This window comes from Xiphophorus couchianus, chromosome 13, assembly GCF_001444195.1.
Source record: "Xiphophorus couchianus chromosome 13, X_couchianus-1.0, whole genome shotgun sequence".
Taxonomy (NCBI): domain Eukaryota; kingdom Metazoa; phylum Chordata; class Actinopteri; order Cyprinodontiformes; family Poeciliidae; genus Xiphophorus; species Xiphophorus couchianus.
Window position 1 is genome coordinate 2679650 of NC_040240.1, and position 17668 is coordinate 2697317.

At 39.9% G+C, this 17668-nt stretch overlaps 1 protein-coding gene and 1 long non-coding RNA gene across 4 annotated transcripts in view; one reads left to right on the forward strand and one right to left on the reverse strand.

Moving 5' to 3' along the window:
• LOC114155592 (uncharacterized) overlaps nucleotides 1-17668 on the forward strand; it is a 226595-nt gene that overhangs the window by 181355 nt on the left and 27572 nt on the right. The gene's annotated exons all lie outside the window — the stretch shown is intronic.
• Nucleotides 1-17668, reverse strand: part of akap6 (A kinase (PRKA) anchor protein 6) — a 176975-nt gene that overhangs the window by 142859 nt on the left and 16448 nt on the right. For all 3 annotated transcript variants that reach the window (XM_028035523.1, XM_028035522.1, XM_028035521.1), the window contains exons 3-6: nucleotides 15413-15584; nucleotides 2664-2773; nucleotides 2413-2554; nucleotides 1655-2242 (exon numbers count right to left, since the gene is read on the reverse strand). In XM_028035523.1, the coding sequence (XP_027891324.1) occupies nucleotides 1655-2242; nucleotides 2413-2554; nucleotides 2664-2773; nucleotides 15413-15584 (1012 nt within the window). The remainder of the gene's footprint in view (nucleotides 1-1654; nucleotides 2243-2412; nucleotides 2555-2663; nucleotides 2774-15412; nucleotides 15585-17668) is intronic.

The following is a 17668-nucleotide window of genomic DNA, read 5'->3' on the forward strand; positions in this document are numbered from 1 at the left end:
AATCTTTAGTTAGAGATGACAACTTTTGCTTAACATACTTTTAAAAAGTGGAAGCAATAGTCAATTGTTTTCAAAAAGAAATTTTCCAAAGTGCAGCTGAGAAGAGAAACGTTTGTTAAGCCTTATATCATCTAGAAGAAACCACTTGCAATGGATTTGATTCATTGTTTCTATTTTCACATTTTATTTATAGAAAATAAAATATGATGTTACCCATCAAAGTTAGAAAGTTGAAAAAAATGTAATAGAAAAAAAAGTTTCTATTCTCTGTGCTAGTGCAATAACTACCCTACAAAGATGTTGAGTTATTTTAAAAATAATTAATGAAACTGTTAAAAGCTCACTAGGGTGTTAAAAAGTATAAAACTGATTTTTGCAAAGAAATAATTTAAATCCATGTGTTAATTAATACATCTCATGCATTTTTGATTATAAATGCAATATTTAACCAAGCCCTGTTCTGGACCAAAACATCATCAGAAGAAAACACTTTAATTTGAATATCATTCAGTAAAATAAATATTTGAACCATTACAATAGATTGGATTGGTTATGTGGCCAAGTGTCAGTCACAGATGGATTATGTACGTATGTAAAGCCTTTCAATCTCTCCATTAAAAACTTTTCACCATCATGAAGAGCTGCCCAAAGACTTCTGGGACAAGATAGTAGGTCTGGACACAATTGGAATGGACTGCTACAGTCAGCAACAAGCTTGGCGAGAGTGATTGAGATTATCATCACAGAGTCTAAATATATAGTCAGTGACCAATCAGGAGCTCCATGCAAGATGGATGCAATGGGGTAAAAATGATGATCAAAAGAAGAGAAGCATGTGATTAATCTAAGAGCAGCTGAGATCACATTCAACAATAACACCACTGGTAGCACAATTCACTGAGAAGCTGCAGAGCGCATCTGTGCAGTTCTGTGTTATGTTTGTAAGTCAACAGCTAGAAAAAAATCAGAGACAACTTGGGAGCTATCAGCTTGTGATAGGATGACATCATAGGTGTCACCCCAACTTGACGTGTTTGGAGATAGAGAAACAATAAGGTAGGATTGTTTCCCATCATTCCATGTTCCTCTATCATAGAACACTGGCATCATAAACCTGCAAAGATTAATCCCATTTGAGCGGTCTATTACTGAGAAATCACAAGTGTGTATTGTGAATTTGTGAAGCCTTAAGAAATTTAGTTTGTCATAAAACCATAGAAACTTTAACATAAGATTTTCTATGATTTTTCTCTGTTCATGACCACTTATTTTTTCCCCTCAACATTGAACCATGTATTTTTTTTTTCCTCTGAACAATTAACAATTAATTGTTAGTACAAATTTTGTATCAGATCTGTAATTTTTTTTTATTGTTCCAAAGTAAAACAACTGATTTAGCACCATGCAGGAGTAATGTTTTTTGTTAGGGATTATGTATGTTTGTACAGTAGCTCAATACTTTTAACAGTCATTGAAACAGATAGCATCCCCCCTCCCCCCCCCCACACACACACAAGGCTGGAATGACAAAACAAATAAAGCTGATTTAGTCAAATTTTGTTTTTAATCCTAGCATAAAAGTTACATTTCCATGTTAAACAAAATGCTAATAAAATAAAAACAAAATAAAAAAGGTATAGAAATTAGCTCAAACCTGAAGACTCTCGTTGGATTGTGGAAGGGTTCTCAGATCAACCGAGTCCAGTTCTAGCCAGAACTTGGATCTGTCTGGAGGATTCACAAGAGAGGGGGTGCTCTGACTCAGCTCAGCCTTATGCTGCAGCTCAGACTGCTGCCTGGCCTTCCTAAAACTGCCTCTTGATTTGGTTCCTTTGTTTGAGAATAAGGCTGCTCTCTTAGGAAGGGATGGCTGTGTGGGGGAAGATTCAGTGCTGTGACTTACAGCCTGCAGCGGGCGTTTGGAGCTTTCACTGTATTTGGGCATGTCACTTTGATTTGTGGGTGTTTCAGGTGTAGAATGGCTGTGGTTGTCTATGTCACTGGGCAGAGAGTGCTGAGGTAAACTCTTGTGCAGTTCAAGATTTGAGTTTGTGGTGTGAATGATATTCTGGGAGGTGTCCTCCACTGTGGACTCTGTCCCCCTGTCCTCAGGATGGTCACTGGGACTGTAGTCGCTCAGCTCAAAAGCAGTGATGCCACAGTCCAGGGAGAAGTAGTCCTGGCTGCAGCGGATCGTCAGCTGACCACAGTCGTCCACCTCTGTGAGAGCATCCAGACGTGTCTGAATACAAATAATTCAATATTCAAGTCCCAGACTGTCAGTAACCAAGCCAAATGAAAGAAACTACCACAATGTTTTTAGACATATCTGATAATGGTTCAAGGAATCCTTCCTTCGACTACATTTTAATTCCGAGTGTAGATAGAAATTTAACTTCATCTGAAACCAACCTGGTGCTGGTCCTGGCTGAATGCCTGCAGGATGTCAGTCTGCCGGGTGTAATTTCCGTTAGGGTCCTGTAGACCCTGCAGCAGACGCTCTTTCAGAACCAGAACTGAGACTCTCAGCTGGTGCCACAGCAGCTGCACTGTCCTGGAAAAACACAAAAACATTAACAGTGCTTTTGATTAAGCCTACTTAAATATTAATATACACCGCAGAATTTATACCTTTCTACAATAATTTTCTTGTGGAAACTCACCTAATGTCTACAATGATGTTTACAGAGTAGGACAGCAGCTTCAGGGAGAACTCTGTCTCCAGTAAAGCATGAATCTGCTCCACATGGTCAGAAATGTCCTCACAGATGTCCTAAACATACATTCAAAAGTGAGCAGAATGTCACAAAGCAAATATACACTCATCAGCCTTAACACACTGTGTGTGTAATAGAAAAACATCTGCAGAGCAATGCCACTGAAAAAGCAGAAGAGGTGGGAGGGAAGTTTGACACCAAGGATCCACTTTTAACAATGAGTCAGTTTCATGTGGGACTGGCTCCACATGAAGTGCCGACATCAAGAACATTACAGTTTTTCTGTCGCTTTGGTACATTTTTCAAATCAGAAATGAGCAAGGTGCAACTGCTTTTGCACATCATCCAAGTGATTATGTACAATTCCTTTCTGTTTCCTATGTTATGAATTGCTTATGTCATGTTGATCAAAATATACCATATGGGTCTCCACCCACACATGCAAAATGCCTGAACAAGTTGTCAAAATATGTCAGACATATATCTATAAATTTCAAAACGGAAGAAGAGTCAGAAGAGGTTGAAGACATAATGCCAGTTTCCATCATATCAACATGATCAGGTAATGGTTTGTGACCCACAGCACAAAGCAGCAGGATTCTGATGGAGTTCCTCTCACCCTGCTCCTCATTCTTTAACCCCGCTGAGGAATTTTTCTCAACATGGAGATGGACAGTATATGACCACATACACAGTTGGCTGCTGTGGAGGGTGTGTGTGATGACATCACAGTGACTGCCTAAAGAGGCTGGATAAGACAAAAAGTTTCTTTCCACACTGAATTGAGGGAGAAGGTATTCGTCGGGGTATGGATAGAACTTGTGACCCAACAGTCGGGAAGGTCAGGAGGTGTAGATAGAGGAAGTGCTGTAAAGATAATGACTGTGTTTTAACCTGCCAGTTGCAGAAGTTAACAATGTAATCAAGACCCAGACATCATTTCTTATTAGAAGATTAAGGCGTGGCATGTCATTCAAATTTGAAGCACTTACTCAACCAATAACAGGGTCACCACAGGATTTAGTATTTTTCTGTAAGCTCAAATATATTTGATATCACCGCCCCCATTTATGATTTATGAATGCTGAGAGAAAATTCAGAGGAATTTTGACTTTGTCGCTTATGATGGAAACTTGTAATGGGCCATCATACTTAATCGCACTTTTCTGGACCCTCAAAGACGCTTTACAATGAAATCAGTCATTCCCATTCACACACACATTCACAGACTGATCAAGCTACTGGACGGTAGCCACAGCTGCTCTGGGACAGTCTGCCATGCACCGCTCCCAAGTGTCTTGCCCAAGGACAGAAAGAAGACAGAATAATTATGTACATTTTCAAACTCCTACCACCGTCGTCACCATCGCTCCACTGGCTGTATCTCAGAATGCAATGTTAAGAAATGACTGTCCACATTTCATTTCTAATCAATATTTTAGAATTTCTACTTTGAAAGTGTGCTCCTCTTCTGAAGCCACTTCTTAATGATGTTCTTCCAAAGTTTCTTCCCTCAACTTCTTTTTCTGGCAACTGTTCAAGAGACCAGCAACAATTCTAATGACGTTATCTTGCATTAGTGGAAGCTTCTGGAGATTTGTGAAAGTACACAACACATGGCAACGGTAACCAGAAATGCAAAGTTGAATTATCATACCAGCAGATTTTCTTTGTGGCCAGAGTTTAAAACAAGTGTTATTTGGATTCTGATGTGGTGCAGAATAAGCCGCTTTAATAACACATGATCATAGAGCATAAATATTATTCTAAGATTTTCCTGTTATGTAACACCCTAACTCAGAATGGCAGAGAAATTATTTTTTTCTTGATCTTTAACAGCAAAAACCAATCTGCTCCTGAACCAGTTAAAGAACCAGATTGAATTACCATGGAAACAGGCCTAGGTAACAAGTAACCTGCAGCTGAACTGAGCTCAGTAAACCACTAATCCTGCTTAGAGTGCAGCTCCCACATCCCCCTGGTTTTTACACACACTAAATGGTAATCAGGCTCACTAGTGGCTTGTATTTTTATGTTTTTGTTTTTTTCCACCTGTGCTGCAGGTCCTGGGGAAACCTCAGACTTGTGAATGACTCCCAAACATGCTAACCTCCACCAGGACAAAGATCCTCTCAACCTCCAGACTGGATCACATCCCCTGCCTGCCTGACCTCCTCTACTCTCTCTGGAAATTAAACAAGGAAACACTGCACCATCGTCACACTGCTCTCTGTTGGCTTCAGGCATAGCCAGATTCAACATACCCTCACTAATCCCTCTCCTCCTCCTGCTGCCTCTCTTATTACTTCCCTGTTTGCCATAAAACATATTAAAATGCTCTTCTTTGTAACAATTGCTACAGGATGGAACATAACAGGATGGAAGTAAGAAACATTCCTATTTGTAAAAAAAAAAGAAAAGAGAAATTTTGTTCCACTCAAACTTTAAAAAAAAAAGATAGAAATTTTTGTCCCACTCAAACTTTGCTGTGTGCAGTTCTATAACTGGCCCATTTTTCTATTGTGCCGCCTTTGAGAAAGCAGGTGACCTGGCACTGAACCCCCGGGTGATCCTCTGCTTCTATCTTTGGCTGCTGTTGCATGTTGCTCCATGGTGACCTCCCTGAACAAGATAACACTTCTTGTTCTGCCGCTTCCTGAATTATAACAGGCACCTAGCCAGTCAGAATGTAGGTCAGATACTCTGCCGGCCTGTCTCATGCTATGTTGGCTAACACTCTGACCTACTGAGAACTCTCCTGTGCACATTACTGTACACTACAATATGAACTACAGCAGGAAAGTTGTAGTGTGTTTTGCTGCAACCTGAAGTGTGAAATACACTTCAGTGGAGTTTGAAAACAAAATATGTGTATATGTTTATGTCTGCTTGAACAATGTGTGTGCCCTGTTGATTTTTTTTTCTTCTTTGGGGTGGATTTTATTGTAATCCATGGGGGGTGTGGCAGAAAATCTTAAGGAACCACTGTTGCAGGTGAAAACCTTTAGCTGAATCACCATGTCATTATATCATTATAAGCTAGCTAGTGTTGATGTCTTTCATTATCGTAATGCATAAATTATATTACTCTGTAAGTTGAGACCTGTTGTGGTACTGAAATATAATGTTATGGTGATGAACAGTGTCTTTTTGAAATGATAAATAGATAAATGCATAGTACATTTACGTTTTAATTCAATTACCTTCCAGTGAATTCACTGTAAATTCACTTGGATTTCACTGGAATCTGCAGTAAACTTTTATTGGAGCCACAGTGGTATTTCACTGGAATCGCAGTGGTAAGTTCACTGGAATTGCAGTGAACTGGAATTACAATGGGACTTCATTGGAATTGCAGTGGAGAACCATAAAGTGAGAACCATGTTAAAAAAAGAAAATTAGCATATCTTTTTGTTGACTGAATTAAGAACAAAATCCTGTATACAAGTTGGCTTAGAAAAACAAAAAGGCAATTGGAGATTCTGCTCCTCCGTTTGTCTGGGATTATACTTTCATGTTCAGACTGAGACATTACAAAGTAGTGCAGGTCAAAATGTTTTTGGTAAGTATGCAGATGTTTCGTGTCTTCTTATCATAAGTACAAGATGAATATCTGTCTTTTGGTCGACATGTTACAGTGCTGCAGTTTTGCATACCTCCTATCTCAGAACTGCTATGTGTGGATCATCATGGTACATTAAAAAGAGAGAGCTAACACGACCAAACACACAGTCGCAATACACACTTAATGGAGCGATAAGAAAAACACACACACATTTTTTACTCTCCAGTCACGTACATTCAAGATATGAACTGTCAATCAGAAGCTCATACATCCAGCAGCATTTCTAATTGCCCAAAATCAATCTAAAACAAGTAGACTTTTCCTTCAGGTCCAATCGCTGCTCAGCTTCATCACCACCAACATCAAGGGCTTCTTACTGGCCGTGTTCAAACTGCTCATGACAGCTTGGCCTCATCCATACCCATTCGATCTAATAACCTTCAACTCCTTCACTACAGCCCATCAACGCAATGTATTTCACCTTGGAGATCAAAAACCATGTGTTCCCTCCTTCCCTGGAGTATTCAAATTAAACAGCTTCAAAGACAACCAAGACCCGCTGTTGTGATACAAAGACTTGTTACAGTTATTTCTTCAAAGGGACAGCTTGAGTGATAACACTGCAAACTCTAAAATGTATTATAAGGCTGTATCCACAGCAACCCTACAATTCATTTCCATGACTTATTTAAACGAATTTAAATGAAGTACCAGTTGAGAACTATATCTCATCTCTTTAAGTCCTAAATCTGAATCCTTACATACAAAAGGTATGGAAAGTCCCTTCCTGATGGACTCAGTGCAGAATCAATAAGAACCTTTTTAAGTTACACCTGGTTTTTCTGCTTTTTCATGTTGGCACAGTCTGTTGGTTTCAAGACCTGCTTTTCTGTGACAGTTTCCTTTTGTGTTCAAGCATTTTGAGATTCTGTATATACCAGGAAACACAATCTTTTCCTTTTCTCATCAAAAGAAGCTATTCTCCGATTCCCTCACACACTCGCAGCATACCAGTAAAAGTCTCCCAATCCTTTTCTTAGGCTGACAAAGATTTGGATCAAAGTAAGTCTGAAAAATGTAATTATGTAAAATAAATATTAAAATCATGTTTTGTGATGATCCTTTGTTAATCAACCTCTTTAATAAAAAGTGAATTTCATAAGGCATTGAGGGTCACTTGAGATTAACAGATCATTTCTATTAATGCAAAAATAATGAGTAAGATATCATTTCTTCAAATTTAGAAGTTTGCCTAAACTAAGACTGCTTTGCTTTTAAAATAATGAGAAAGTCGTGTTTTGTAAGATTCTGATACAATTTTAATGGTTGCATCTCTGGATGCCTTTTAAAGTAACACCTTAAACCAGTGGTGCCCAAAGTGGGTCCTTGAGGCCCTCCATGTTTTAGTTCTCTCTCTGATTTAACATACCTGGATCAAATGATGGCTCATTAGAGGCCTAAGAAGAACATTGACATGCTGGAAAGGTTGTTACTACCACCTTTAGAGAGAACTAAAACATGCAGGATGCTGGCCATCAAGGACCCACTTTGGGCACCACTGCCTTAAACACACTGCTGTGTTTAGGCCAACATGCAAAAACCAAAGCAGGAACAGAATTTATTGATGTTTAGTTCATCTTTGGTGTACAGTTCCAGATCAAACAGGAAGAAAAATATTATATATAACTTTATGAACTAGTTAAGAAAAGTGTCTATTAAACTACAAATCAAAACAATTGTTTTTATAAAAATATTTGTTGAAGCTTGTCTGAGTGTGTCGTTAGTTATGTTCAAAGAAACCAGTCTGGTTCTTTCATGAACTGAATTTCCATTGAGGGAGGACAAAGCCATTCCTCCAAAAACATACTGAAAGGAAGATAACAGTTTTCAAGTGCACTCAGGGACAAATAATATTCTGTGGTTTAACTAAAACTGAAATGTTCAGTCATAAAGAAATTTTTTTTGTTAGGATCTAGGGTTGTTTTTTAAGTTTTTCTGGGTATACACTGTTTTAGTTTTGATCGTTTGTTATCTCTTTTACCTTAGATCTTCTGTTAGATCAGACTTGGTCCTGCTTTACTTTTAATTAAACTGCTTTTAATTATTTTAGTTAGATTTTGTTTATTTACTTCATGTGTTTAGTTATTCTTTGTTTTGGTTACGTTAATAGTTTCCCAGCTCCCTTGGTGTTTATTCTCCTCGCCATGTGTGTTTACTATTTTATTTTAGTTGGGTTTTTTTATTGCTTTTTTTACAAACACATTATGAATATTTAAAAATAGCAAAAAACCAATATAGCATTCATAAACCTCTCATCCTGCCATGCAACCAAATCCCTGCAAATCTTTATCCCACTCCAGTCCATAAGGTAAAGGGGATTTTTCAATCCAGTTTTAAGAATATTCCATTTCTTACCTTTTATCGCCCTTTGATATTTTCAGATCACTCATTTTAATACCGTAAAAGAGAAAAAAATCTAAATCCTTTTTCAAAAGAGAAGAAAAGAGCATCAAAAACTCTGTTGCTACTATATAAGAAATAACACACCAGTAGGGTGTGTGAGGTGTGTGTAGGGGGCTGGAAGCGTTTGTGACCTAGTTCCTCCATTAGGGTGTTGGTGTCGAGAAGAGGAGGCAACAGTTGGATGGTTAATTTTAGGACGAGTCTAACCCACTCCTCGCACATACACGCAGGCACCCACACACACACACTCAATGTATTGCAATGCATAAATGAAAAAGCAATGTACCAGACCAAAGACCATGGCTGATAGAAAAGCTCATTTTTTATATATGTGCATGTAGGCACTAGTGGGGCTTTTTCAACAGTAGGTGGATAAAGAGAGAGAGAGACAGAAGGGGGAAGAATGCAGCAAGTGGTGTGGGGCTGGGAATCAAACCGTGGAGAACTAGAGCCTCTGTTTATGGTCCATCAACTCTACCACTGAACAATGTGGCATCCACATACGGTAATCTTCTTCTTCATAAAACCCCAAGAAAGCAAACAGAAATCTTGAAATTAATAGTTCTAAATTTGTAGTTGTAATGAAGTCAAGTCACTGCTATCCACATGATTCCTCTATGAACAGAAGAGTCACATGAGCATTTTGCCTCCTAAGACTTTGGACTCCAAAGACTGAAAATCAACATTTTTCTATTTCCTGAAATGTTTGCTGTCTTTGGTAGAAACATGGCGGCTGCTACTATGAGAGCTATGAAGGCATGATGGGGCAGATAAGAAGAAAATGAGAAAGCAGTAAGAGTGAAGTCCATTTCCAGAGAACATAATGTCCTTCATCACTAAAATAATGCAGACCTCTTTTAGGCTCGCTCTACTGCAGAATGAGACCAAACCAGTCAGAACAGTGATGAACCCCAGGTCCTGGAGTTATCAGGCACATCTCAAAAGAACAGTGGGTTCCACTTTCATGACGCAGCATATGAGAGTACCAGCAAAGATCTGCTGTTTGGTTTATTATTGTGTTTTCAAAATATTAGACTCCTAGCCTAGGGATCTGTTTCCTCACCTGACAAAGTAAAGGGTGGCGCCCTCAGTGTTGCTTCTCCCTACAATGATCTCAGTGTAACCACCCAGACTTGCTTCAAACTCTTACATCCCACTAAATAAAACGGTTTTGGACATCTAAGCCTCCAAGTACTAGCTTAAAAACCTTACAAAAATGTAAAAGATGCACACCTTGCTGCTGCATGATGCATGACTGTGTGACTCTACCCAAAGAGTCACACAGTTACTGCAGTGATACAACACAGAGTAAAAACAGCTGTTGTCACAGCATAAGTACAAGGTGTGGAGTGAAAGCAAACACACATGCACATGTACACACACCTTACAGGTTGCTTGGGTGAATGTCATGAGTTTTGTTTGTCTTGGGGGATTTTTTGTGATCTATACTGGCTTGGAAACGGTTGCCCCAATGTTTTTATGGCATTTCTCTCCTGGACTGACAGCTGAACCTTCCAGACTCAAATAGTCTGAAGACCCTCAGAAATGCTAGAATTAGTTATGACATGCATTTAATATAAACTATGTACAAGATGACATTAAAATGTTGTTGTAAACATTCAATACAATACAAACCATTAATTAAGAATAATTAATGGCTTATTTACTTTACATTTTTATTTATTCTAACATCTAACTTGATATTTTTAATGTTGGCGAACATCTTCAGCTGTCATTCAATTCATTAACTGGTCTTTTGTCTATAACCTCATTTAATAAAGAACAGTTGTCAAAGTGCATAGTAGTTTTTTGTACAACTACTTGGTATTATAAGGATTTTGATAGTTATAATTATGCCGTTTGATTCAGTGTTAGATTAATTTTCAGCTTTAATTATTCTTATTTTTAACAATAATATGGTGATTAAAGTGATAATGTGACCAACTTAACAATTTTTACAATGTTAAATGTTCATGTTAGTAGATGCCTGGTGTTGAGTAGAAAATCATGGATTTTGTTTACACCAAAGACATCCTCCACAAACTAATGGGAGGCAAGTGTTTAAAAGCATGGCTTCAATGTGTAAAAATGGTGAGACCTCATTAGAAATATTTGTTATTGTTTTACTCACTGGTTTCACTAAAGAAATGAGACAGGCCAGGACAAACTGAAGTGGGGGTGGGGGTGGGCGGGCTGCTACCAGGACTAAGGAAGACATTAATCTTTGGAGAGGACAAAAGTCAAATGTTCTATTGAAAGTGTTTTGTAGTTGTAGCTTTTAAAGTCTTACTATTTCACAGAATCCCATGGAAGTGTTTAGAACACATAGCAGCCTCTCCCTTGCAGAGCAGCTCCGTTCAGCTGTTGGACTCCACCTGCTGTATGTCACTAAGAATAGTTCAGAGGAGTCCATACCATTACTTAGACACACACCCAGACACAGAAACAACACACACACAGAGAGAGAGAGACAGCAGCTGCATCAGTATAATCATATCCTACAGTCTCTCCGTGGCAAGGTCGGGTTATAGAAAAATGCCCTGCAGGCAAACGCATTATAAAAATGACAGAGATACAGAGAGAGGTGGAAGAGAGAGATTGCAGATGATGGAGAGGATAAGAAAGAAACAAAAGCCACAAAAGAGTAGGAAGGACATGATGAAGGAGGAGAGAGATCACCAGGGGCATGAATGTGATTTCAAACAGCCGTCTGAAGATGTGTCTGTTCCCATCGCCGGCTCACTCAGTGAGTCTGCTCAACCACAAACCTCCTCACCTACAGAAGCTCTAAACCCCTACAGGCAGGATGTCACCTGTCAGAAGGGGAGACTGAGTCCTAGCCAGAAACCAGACATTAGCTGTTTTTGGAATTCATAAATGTAGGTAAGTTAAATGTTTTCCAGTAGGAACAATGAAAACAGATGAGGCCTGTTTCACAAGCTAAAATAAAACCTTAAGCTGGGATTTCAAACTTAACACATCAGCCATTTAGTTTTACAAAAATAATCAAGCAAAACATTTTAGAAAAGCTTCATATCTAGTGTAGCAGCTAGTCTGGTCAGGGTAGGATGATGATGGTGTTTTCTCAGTGAGTAATCTAGTCCAGAAATGACATTTTACTGTTATCTAGCACTTTGATTAGTTTGTATCCAGTCAGATATTGACTTTACTGGGTTAGAAAGCTACGCATTATAGAACTGCTGTATGCATAGCTAAAATTGAGACAATTTGTCAAGTTGTTCTAAATTTCTCCCAAAATCAGTTGTGTTAGGGAAAACCTAAAACAGGGATTTCAGATTTCACTTTTTATTTACACTTTGTTTTTATAAGTATGTAGCTGAACTGGTCAGATTAGATGATTAGATATTGTTTTAAGAATACACAGTCCAGTCATATACCATGCATCAAACCAAATGAACTGTTATTTGTTCAAAATGTAAAATTCTGAAAAGTCATGCAATTCACAACAAGAAAAGAATTTGTCACATCATATTCTTATTATGATCGTATAATGCAGTATGTAACAAAATGTTTTTTTTCTATATACTATTTGTTAAAACTGTCACCATATCATGACAGTGTAGAGTAAGAGTCAGATAATCTGAGCTACTACTGCTGCATGCAGAAAAACACCTCCCAGGTCAAAAACACCCAATCAGAGCCAGGAGGAGGGGCTTACCGCCGTCAATCATGCTCAATCATGCTAAATGTTCTAATGGTGAAGAAACAACGTGCAGTGATGACTGATAGTTGTCCTGTGGACAGATTCCCCCACCTGAGGTGTGAATCTCTGCATCTGGTCCAGAGTCACCATGGGCTTCTTGGCTGCATCTGTGATCAGAGCTCTCCTTGATCAGCTGGACGTTTAAGTGTATGGCCTCGTCTTGGTAGGTTTACATTTGTGCCAGACTGTTTCCATTTCCAAATGATATATTAAACAGAGAGATGTTCAAAGTTTGGGAAATATTTTTAGAGCCAAAGCCTGCTTTAAACTTCTTGGCCTGTTTGTTGTGTTCCTTGGACTTTATGATACTGTTTGCTCTCCAATATCCTGTGAACCTCTGAGGCGTCACAGAGCAGCTGGATGTGTTCTGAGATCAGATTACACTCTGTTTAGTAATTAGCAATCATCAGGCAACTTCTGAAGGCAATTGGTTGCACTCAGAGTAAAGGGGGCTGAATACATTTTTCACATCACATTTTGTTTTGAATCATGTATAATTCTATAATGTATTGTTGTATACCACTTTGTGCTCTACATTTTGTGGAAATATCACTATAAATTTTGAAAATATTAATACAGAGAAATTCCTGTGATTCAGCAGACTTAGACAATGAATTCTTCAATAATTAATAAATATGTTTTAGGAAGTTTTCTAGAGTTAGGTGAAGCATTTGAGTCCTCTCAACAGAACAGTTTTCTTTGGAAAATTTAAAAGAGATGAGACTGGTTACATATGACATGCCTTTTATCCCATCGGCATCTCCACAGGAGGTGGGATGCCAGAGATATTCTTCACCTTGTTGTAATACAGAAATAATACCAGGAGGTGGAGCCATCAACCATCGAATGAGCCTAAGGCTAAGCAAACATCAAGTCAGGCAGAATTTAGACTGTTTCACAGCTAAATCATTAAATTTTACATGAGCAATTTATGCACTAAAAATCTGCATACGATCTCAATATATTACTAACAATTATTTTTAAAAAAATGTACATGGTGTTTTGTTATTGTTTGCTAATTTGCCCAGTATTCTCAATACTAGAAGGCACATCAGGTTCCATCTCTCTATTGCTGTCTTTATTAACTGTAGAGGCAGCAAAGTGACAGTTCCGCAAATAAAGCTTTTAAGACTGGTGAAAAATAACACAAGACACATTAGTACACATACACACGCGTGTACACACACCCCCCCCCATACACACACACACCCACACACACACACAATGACCTCAGAACCCAAACAGTAAGCTGTTGTTTTATGCTCTGTGACACACACATTATGCAAAAGTTTGGGTTTGTCGCTTCCCTGAACTGCACTGAGATTCAGCACATGAAGTTTACATCCACCCAACATGTCATAATTTCTAGACTTTTGATTATTTGAATTGTTCCTTTTTCCAGGGTTAAACAATAACACAACTTTAAAAACATCAAAAACAAGAATTGGAGGGAAAAGCCTAAATTATTTTGGATTTTTTCTAATTAGAACAATTTCGTTCATTTCTATCTATCATATCAACCCAATTTTCACCAAATGTTTCAAATTTTACAAGAACAGCCCATTCAATTTATTCACAGAATATACAATATACTGTATATGTATTTTGTATATTCCCTAACCCCGGGCCGTGAACCGGTACCGGTCCGTGGACCAATTGGTACCGGGCCATGAGAAGAAATAATTAAATATTTCCATTTTATGGATTATTTGAGTCTGGAGGATCTTTTATCATGTAAACCGGATTCTCTCGGTTACGTCTTGCGCTCCAACATTGAGCCCACAAGCAGCAAAATGAGTAAGAAACAGATCTGATGTCTTTGGAAAGTTTCTTTGCGAAGGGAAAAAGGCCCAGAGAAGAGACAGGAGAATGGATTTATCCCGGACCGGTAGGTGATTCCCACATTCCAAGCCCGCTCTGCATGATATGGTGACTGGCTCGCTAATGAGGCAACCCTTCAAACTGCTTCGGCACGTAGAGACCAAGCACCCTGTGCATAAGCAACACTTCAGGTGTTATTGTCTCTCATCACTCCCAGATGGGACCGTCTCATTGCAGAGAAACAAGCTCAAGGCTCCCATTAGTTGTTATCGTGAGTTAAAGTTTTCACGAAAGTAATATGTTCGTTTTTGTGGCACATCTGTATCTTATTTTGAAGGGATATGCAAACATTACCATAGCGACCAGAGTCAGAGAGCGTTGGGGCAGTGGTCGAGATGAGATGAGAGGAGTAGAGCTTGTGAGTTTTAGGTCGGGTTCACACGGCACGATTTAAGGATTATCGGCCGATTTTCGAAACTTCTGTGACCACAGAGCCAATAAAAGTACAACAGGTTCGATCGGTTCGTGTGTCCAGCCACACAGCAGGAGTAACACACCACACACGAACCGATTCTACTCATGAACATCCCGATTCCAGAAGAAAATCAAGTAAAACCCCCAACATATCATATGTGAATTTAGAATAATCAAACACGGATGACGATGTAGAAGCAGTAGTGGTAGTTTGTGGTTCATTTAAAGCGATAAAAGACGTAACAAAAAGAAAAGGCATTTGATAAAAGACGGCGGGAGCAGCTGCTCTATTTGCTGCACTATGATTTGGAGGTGAGTTATATTTTTTCGTAGTTAACATTTTTAACTGAATAAACATAACCACATATAATAGTCCACCCAACTCTCAGTTGCGCTATGTCAACTGTTTGGGATTCCCCTCCATTCTTACGTCACCACGTTTTCGGATTGGCTACCTGTCACATTCAACAGGCTGCGTTCTCAGGATAAACTCCACATGCTGCCATAATCAGGCCAAGACACCACCATGTAACACACCACACACTGCAGGACGTTGTAAGATTGTCGTAAATCTTGCATGCACCCCTGATGCCCAGAGGTGCATGTAAGAGTTGCCATAGTAACAGGAAGAGCACGCATTTTGCCTACCTTAAGTTGTACTAGGTGGACATCCACATGTCTGTTGTCAGTGTCTTGTCCAACAGAGTGTGTGAGTTGAGCAACTCTGTCACTGGTTGCTCTTAGCCACTTCTCAATCTCTGGCAGATGGAGGACGACCTTCCAGTCGGCTCCGGTGTGGAGAGGAGGAGGTTTCTTTGTCCTTAAAGCAGAACACATGAGAAATAAATACAATAAAGAATGAGAATCTACACCCAGAATTATCTATATGTCTTCTCAGTACTAAATGTAAATTTAGCTTTCTTGGCAAATAGTTCTGATAAAGTTCTAACTTATAAATATCTGAACAATAACATATGTTTGGGTGTTGGAAGTCACAATTCAAAACTCAAATTTGTGAAAAACAAGCAATACCATAAAAAGTCCTAAATGTGTTTAAAAATAACTCCAAACCATGGTGTGTTTGGTTTTTTTTTTACTCTGATGGTAGCTACACAATTTGTATTACATTTTTTATTTTTTGCTGAATATAGTTAAATCTTAAACTTTGCTTAGAATAGACATAATGCAGCATCTCCCCTCCTTTGTGTCAAATTAGCAAATGTATTTAACTTCATAGCTGCACATCTATGGAGGAAAATCTAAAGTTTCCCTGTTAGTTTAAATCTAAACAAGAATACAGTACAATTTATAAAGAAAAATATTTTGTTGGAAAGTCCCACTTGTTGGTGGTGTTTAATTTTCTACTTTTCATTAGCTGAATGCTGCATTCCATCCAAGTCAGAAACCTTTCCTCAAAATTCTACACACCTGAGAAAAATGTTTTTGAGATCTTTTTGCAAATGTATTTGACACACTGAATAATAAAAGTCCCTTCTAAATCTAGGCATTTTATCAATGCAGTGATGAATTAACAGAGAAACTTATGAGTGCAAAAAACCCATCACAAAATGTTGGCTCACAAGAGACACTCCCTTATTAGGTATTCTGATATAGACTATGGAACATATAAGATCAGCAGCCTAAGGGAAGGAAATATTGATGGGACTGCTTTACACATTCTGTAAATCCATCCATCCATCCATCTTCTTCCGCTTATCCGAGGTCGGGTCGCGGGGGTAGCAGCTTCAGAAGGGAGGCCCAGACTTCCCTCTCCCCAGCCACTTCTTCCAGCTCCTCCGGGGGAATCCCGAGGCGTTCCCAGGCCAGCCGAGAGACATAGTCCCTCCAGCGTGTCCTGGGTCTTCCCCGGGGCCTCCTCCCGGTGGGACGTGCCCGGAACACCTCACCAGGGAGGCGTCCAGGAGGCATCCTGACCAGATGCCCAAGCCACCTCAACTGGCTCCTCTCGATGTGAAGGAGCAGCGGCTCTACTCTGAGTCCCTCCCGGATGACTGAGCTTCTCACCCTATCTCTAAGGGAGAGCCCAGCCACCCTACGGAGAAAACCCATTTCGGCCGCTTGTATCCGCGATCTCGTTCTTTCGGTCATGACCCAAAGCTCATGACCATAGATGAGGGTGGGAACGTAGATCGACCGGTAAATCGAGAGCTTCGCTTTTTGGCTCAGCTCTCTCTTCACCACGACGGACCGGTACAGCGCCCGCTTGACAGCAGACGCTGCGCCAATCCGCCTGTCGATCTCCCGCTCCCTTCTTCCCCCATTCGTGAACAAGATCCCGAGATACTTAAACTCCTCCACTTGGGGCAGGACACCCCCCCTGACCCGGAGAAGGCACTCTACCCTTTTCCGGCTCAATACCATGGCCTCGGATTTGGAGGCACTGATCCCCATCCCGGCCGCTTCACACTCGGCTGCGAACCGATCCAGCGAGAGCTGCAGATCACGATCTGATGAAGCCAAAAGGACCACATCGTCTGCGAAAAGCAGAGATGAGATCCTGAGGCCACCAAATCGGATCCCCTCAACACCTTGGCTGCGCCTAGAAATTCTGTCCATGAAAGTGATGAACAGAATCGGTGACAAAGGGCAGCCCTGGCGGAGTCCAACTCTCACCGGAAACGAGCCCGACTTACTGCCGGCAATGCGGACCAGACTCTGACACCGGTCATACAGGGACCTGACAGCCCATATCAAAGGGCCCGGTACCCCATACTCCCGGAGAACCCCCCACAGGGCTCCCCGAGGGACACGGTCGAACGCCTTCTCCAAGTCCACAAAACACATGTAGACTGGTTGGGCGAACTCCCATGCACCCTCCAGGACCCTGCTGAGGGTGTAGAGCTGGTCCAGTGTTCCACGACCAGGACGAAAACCACACTGCTC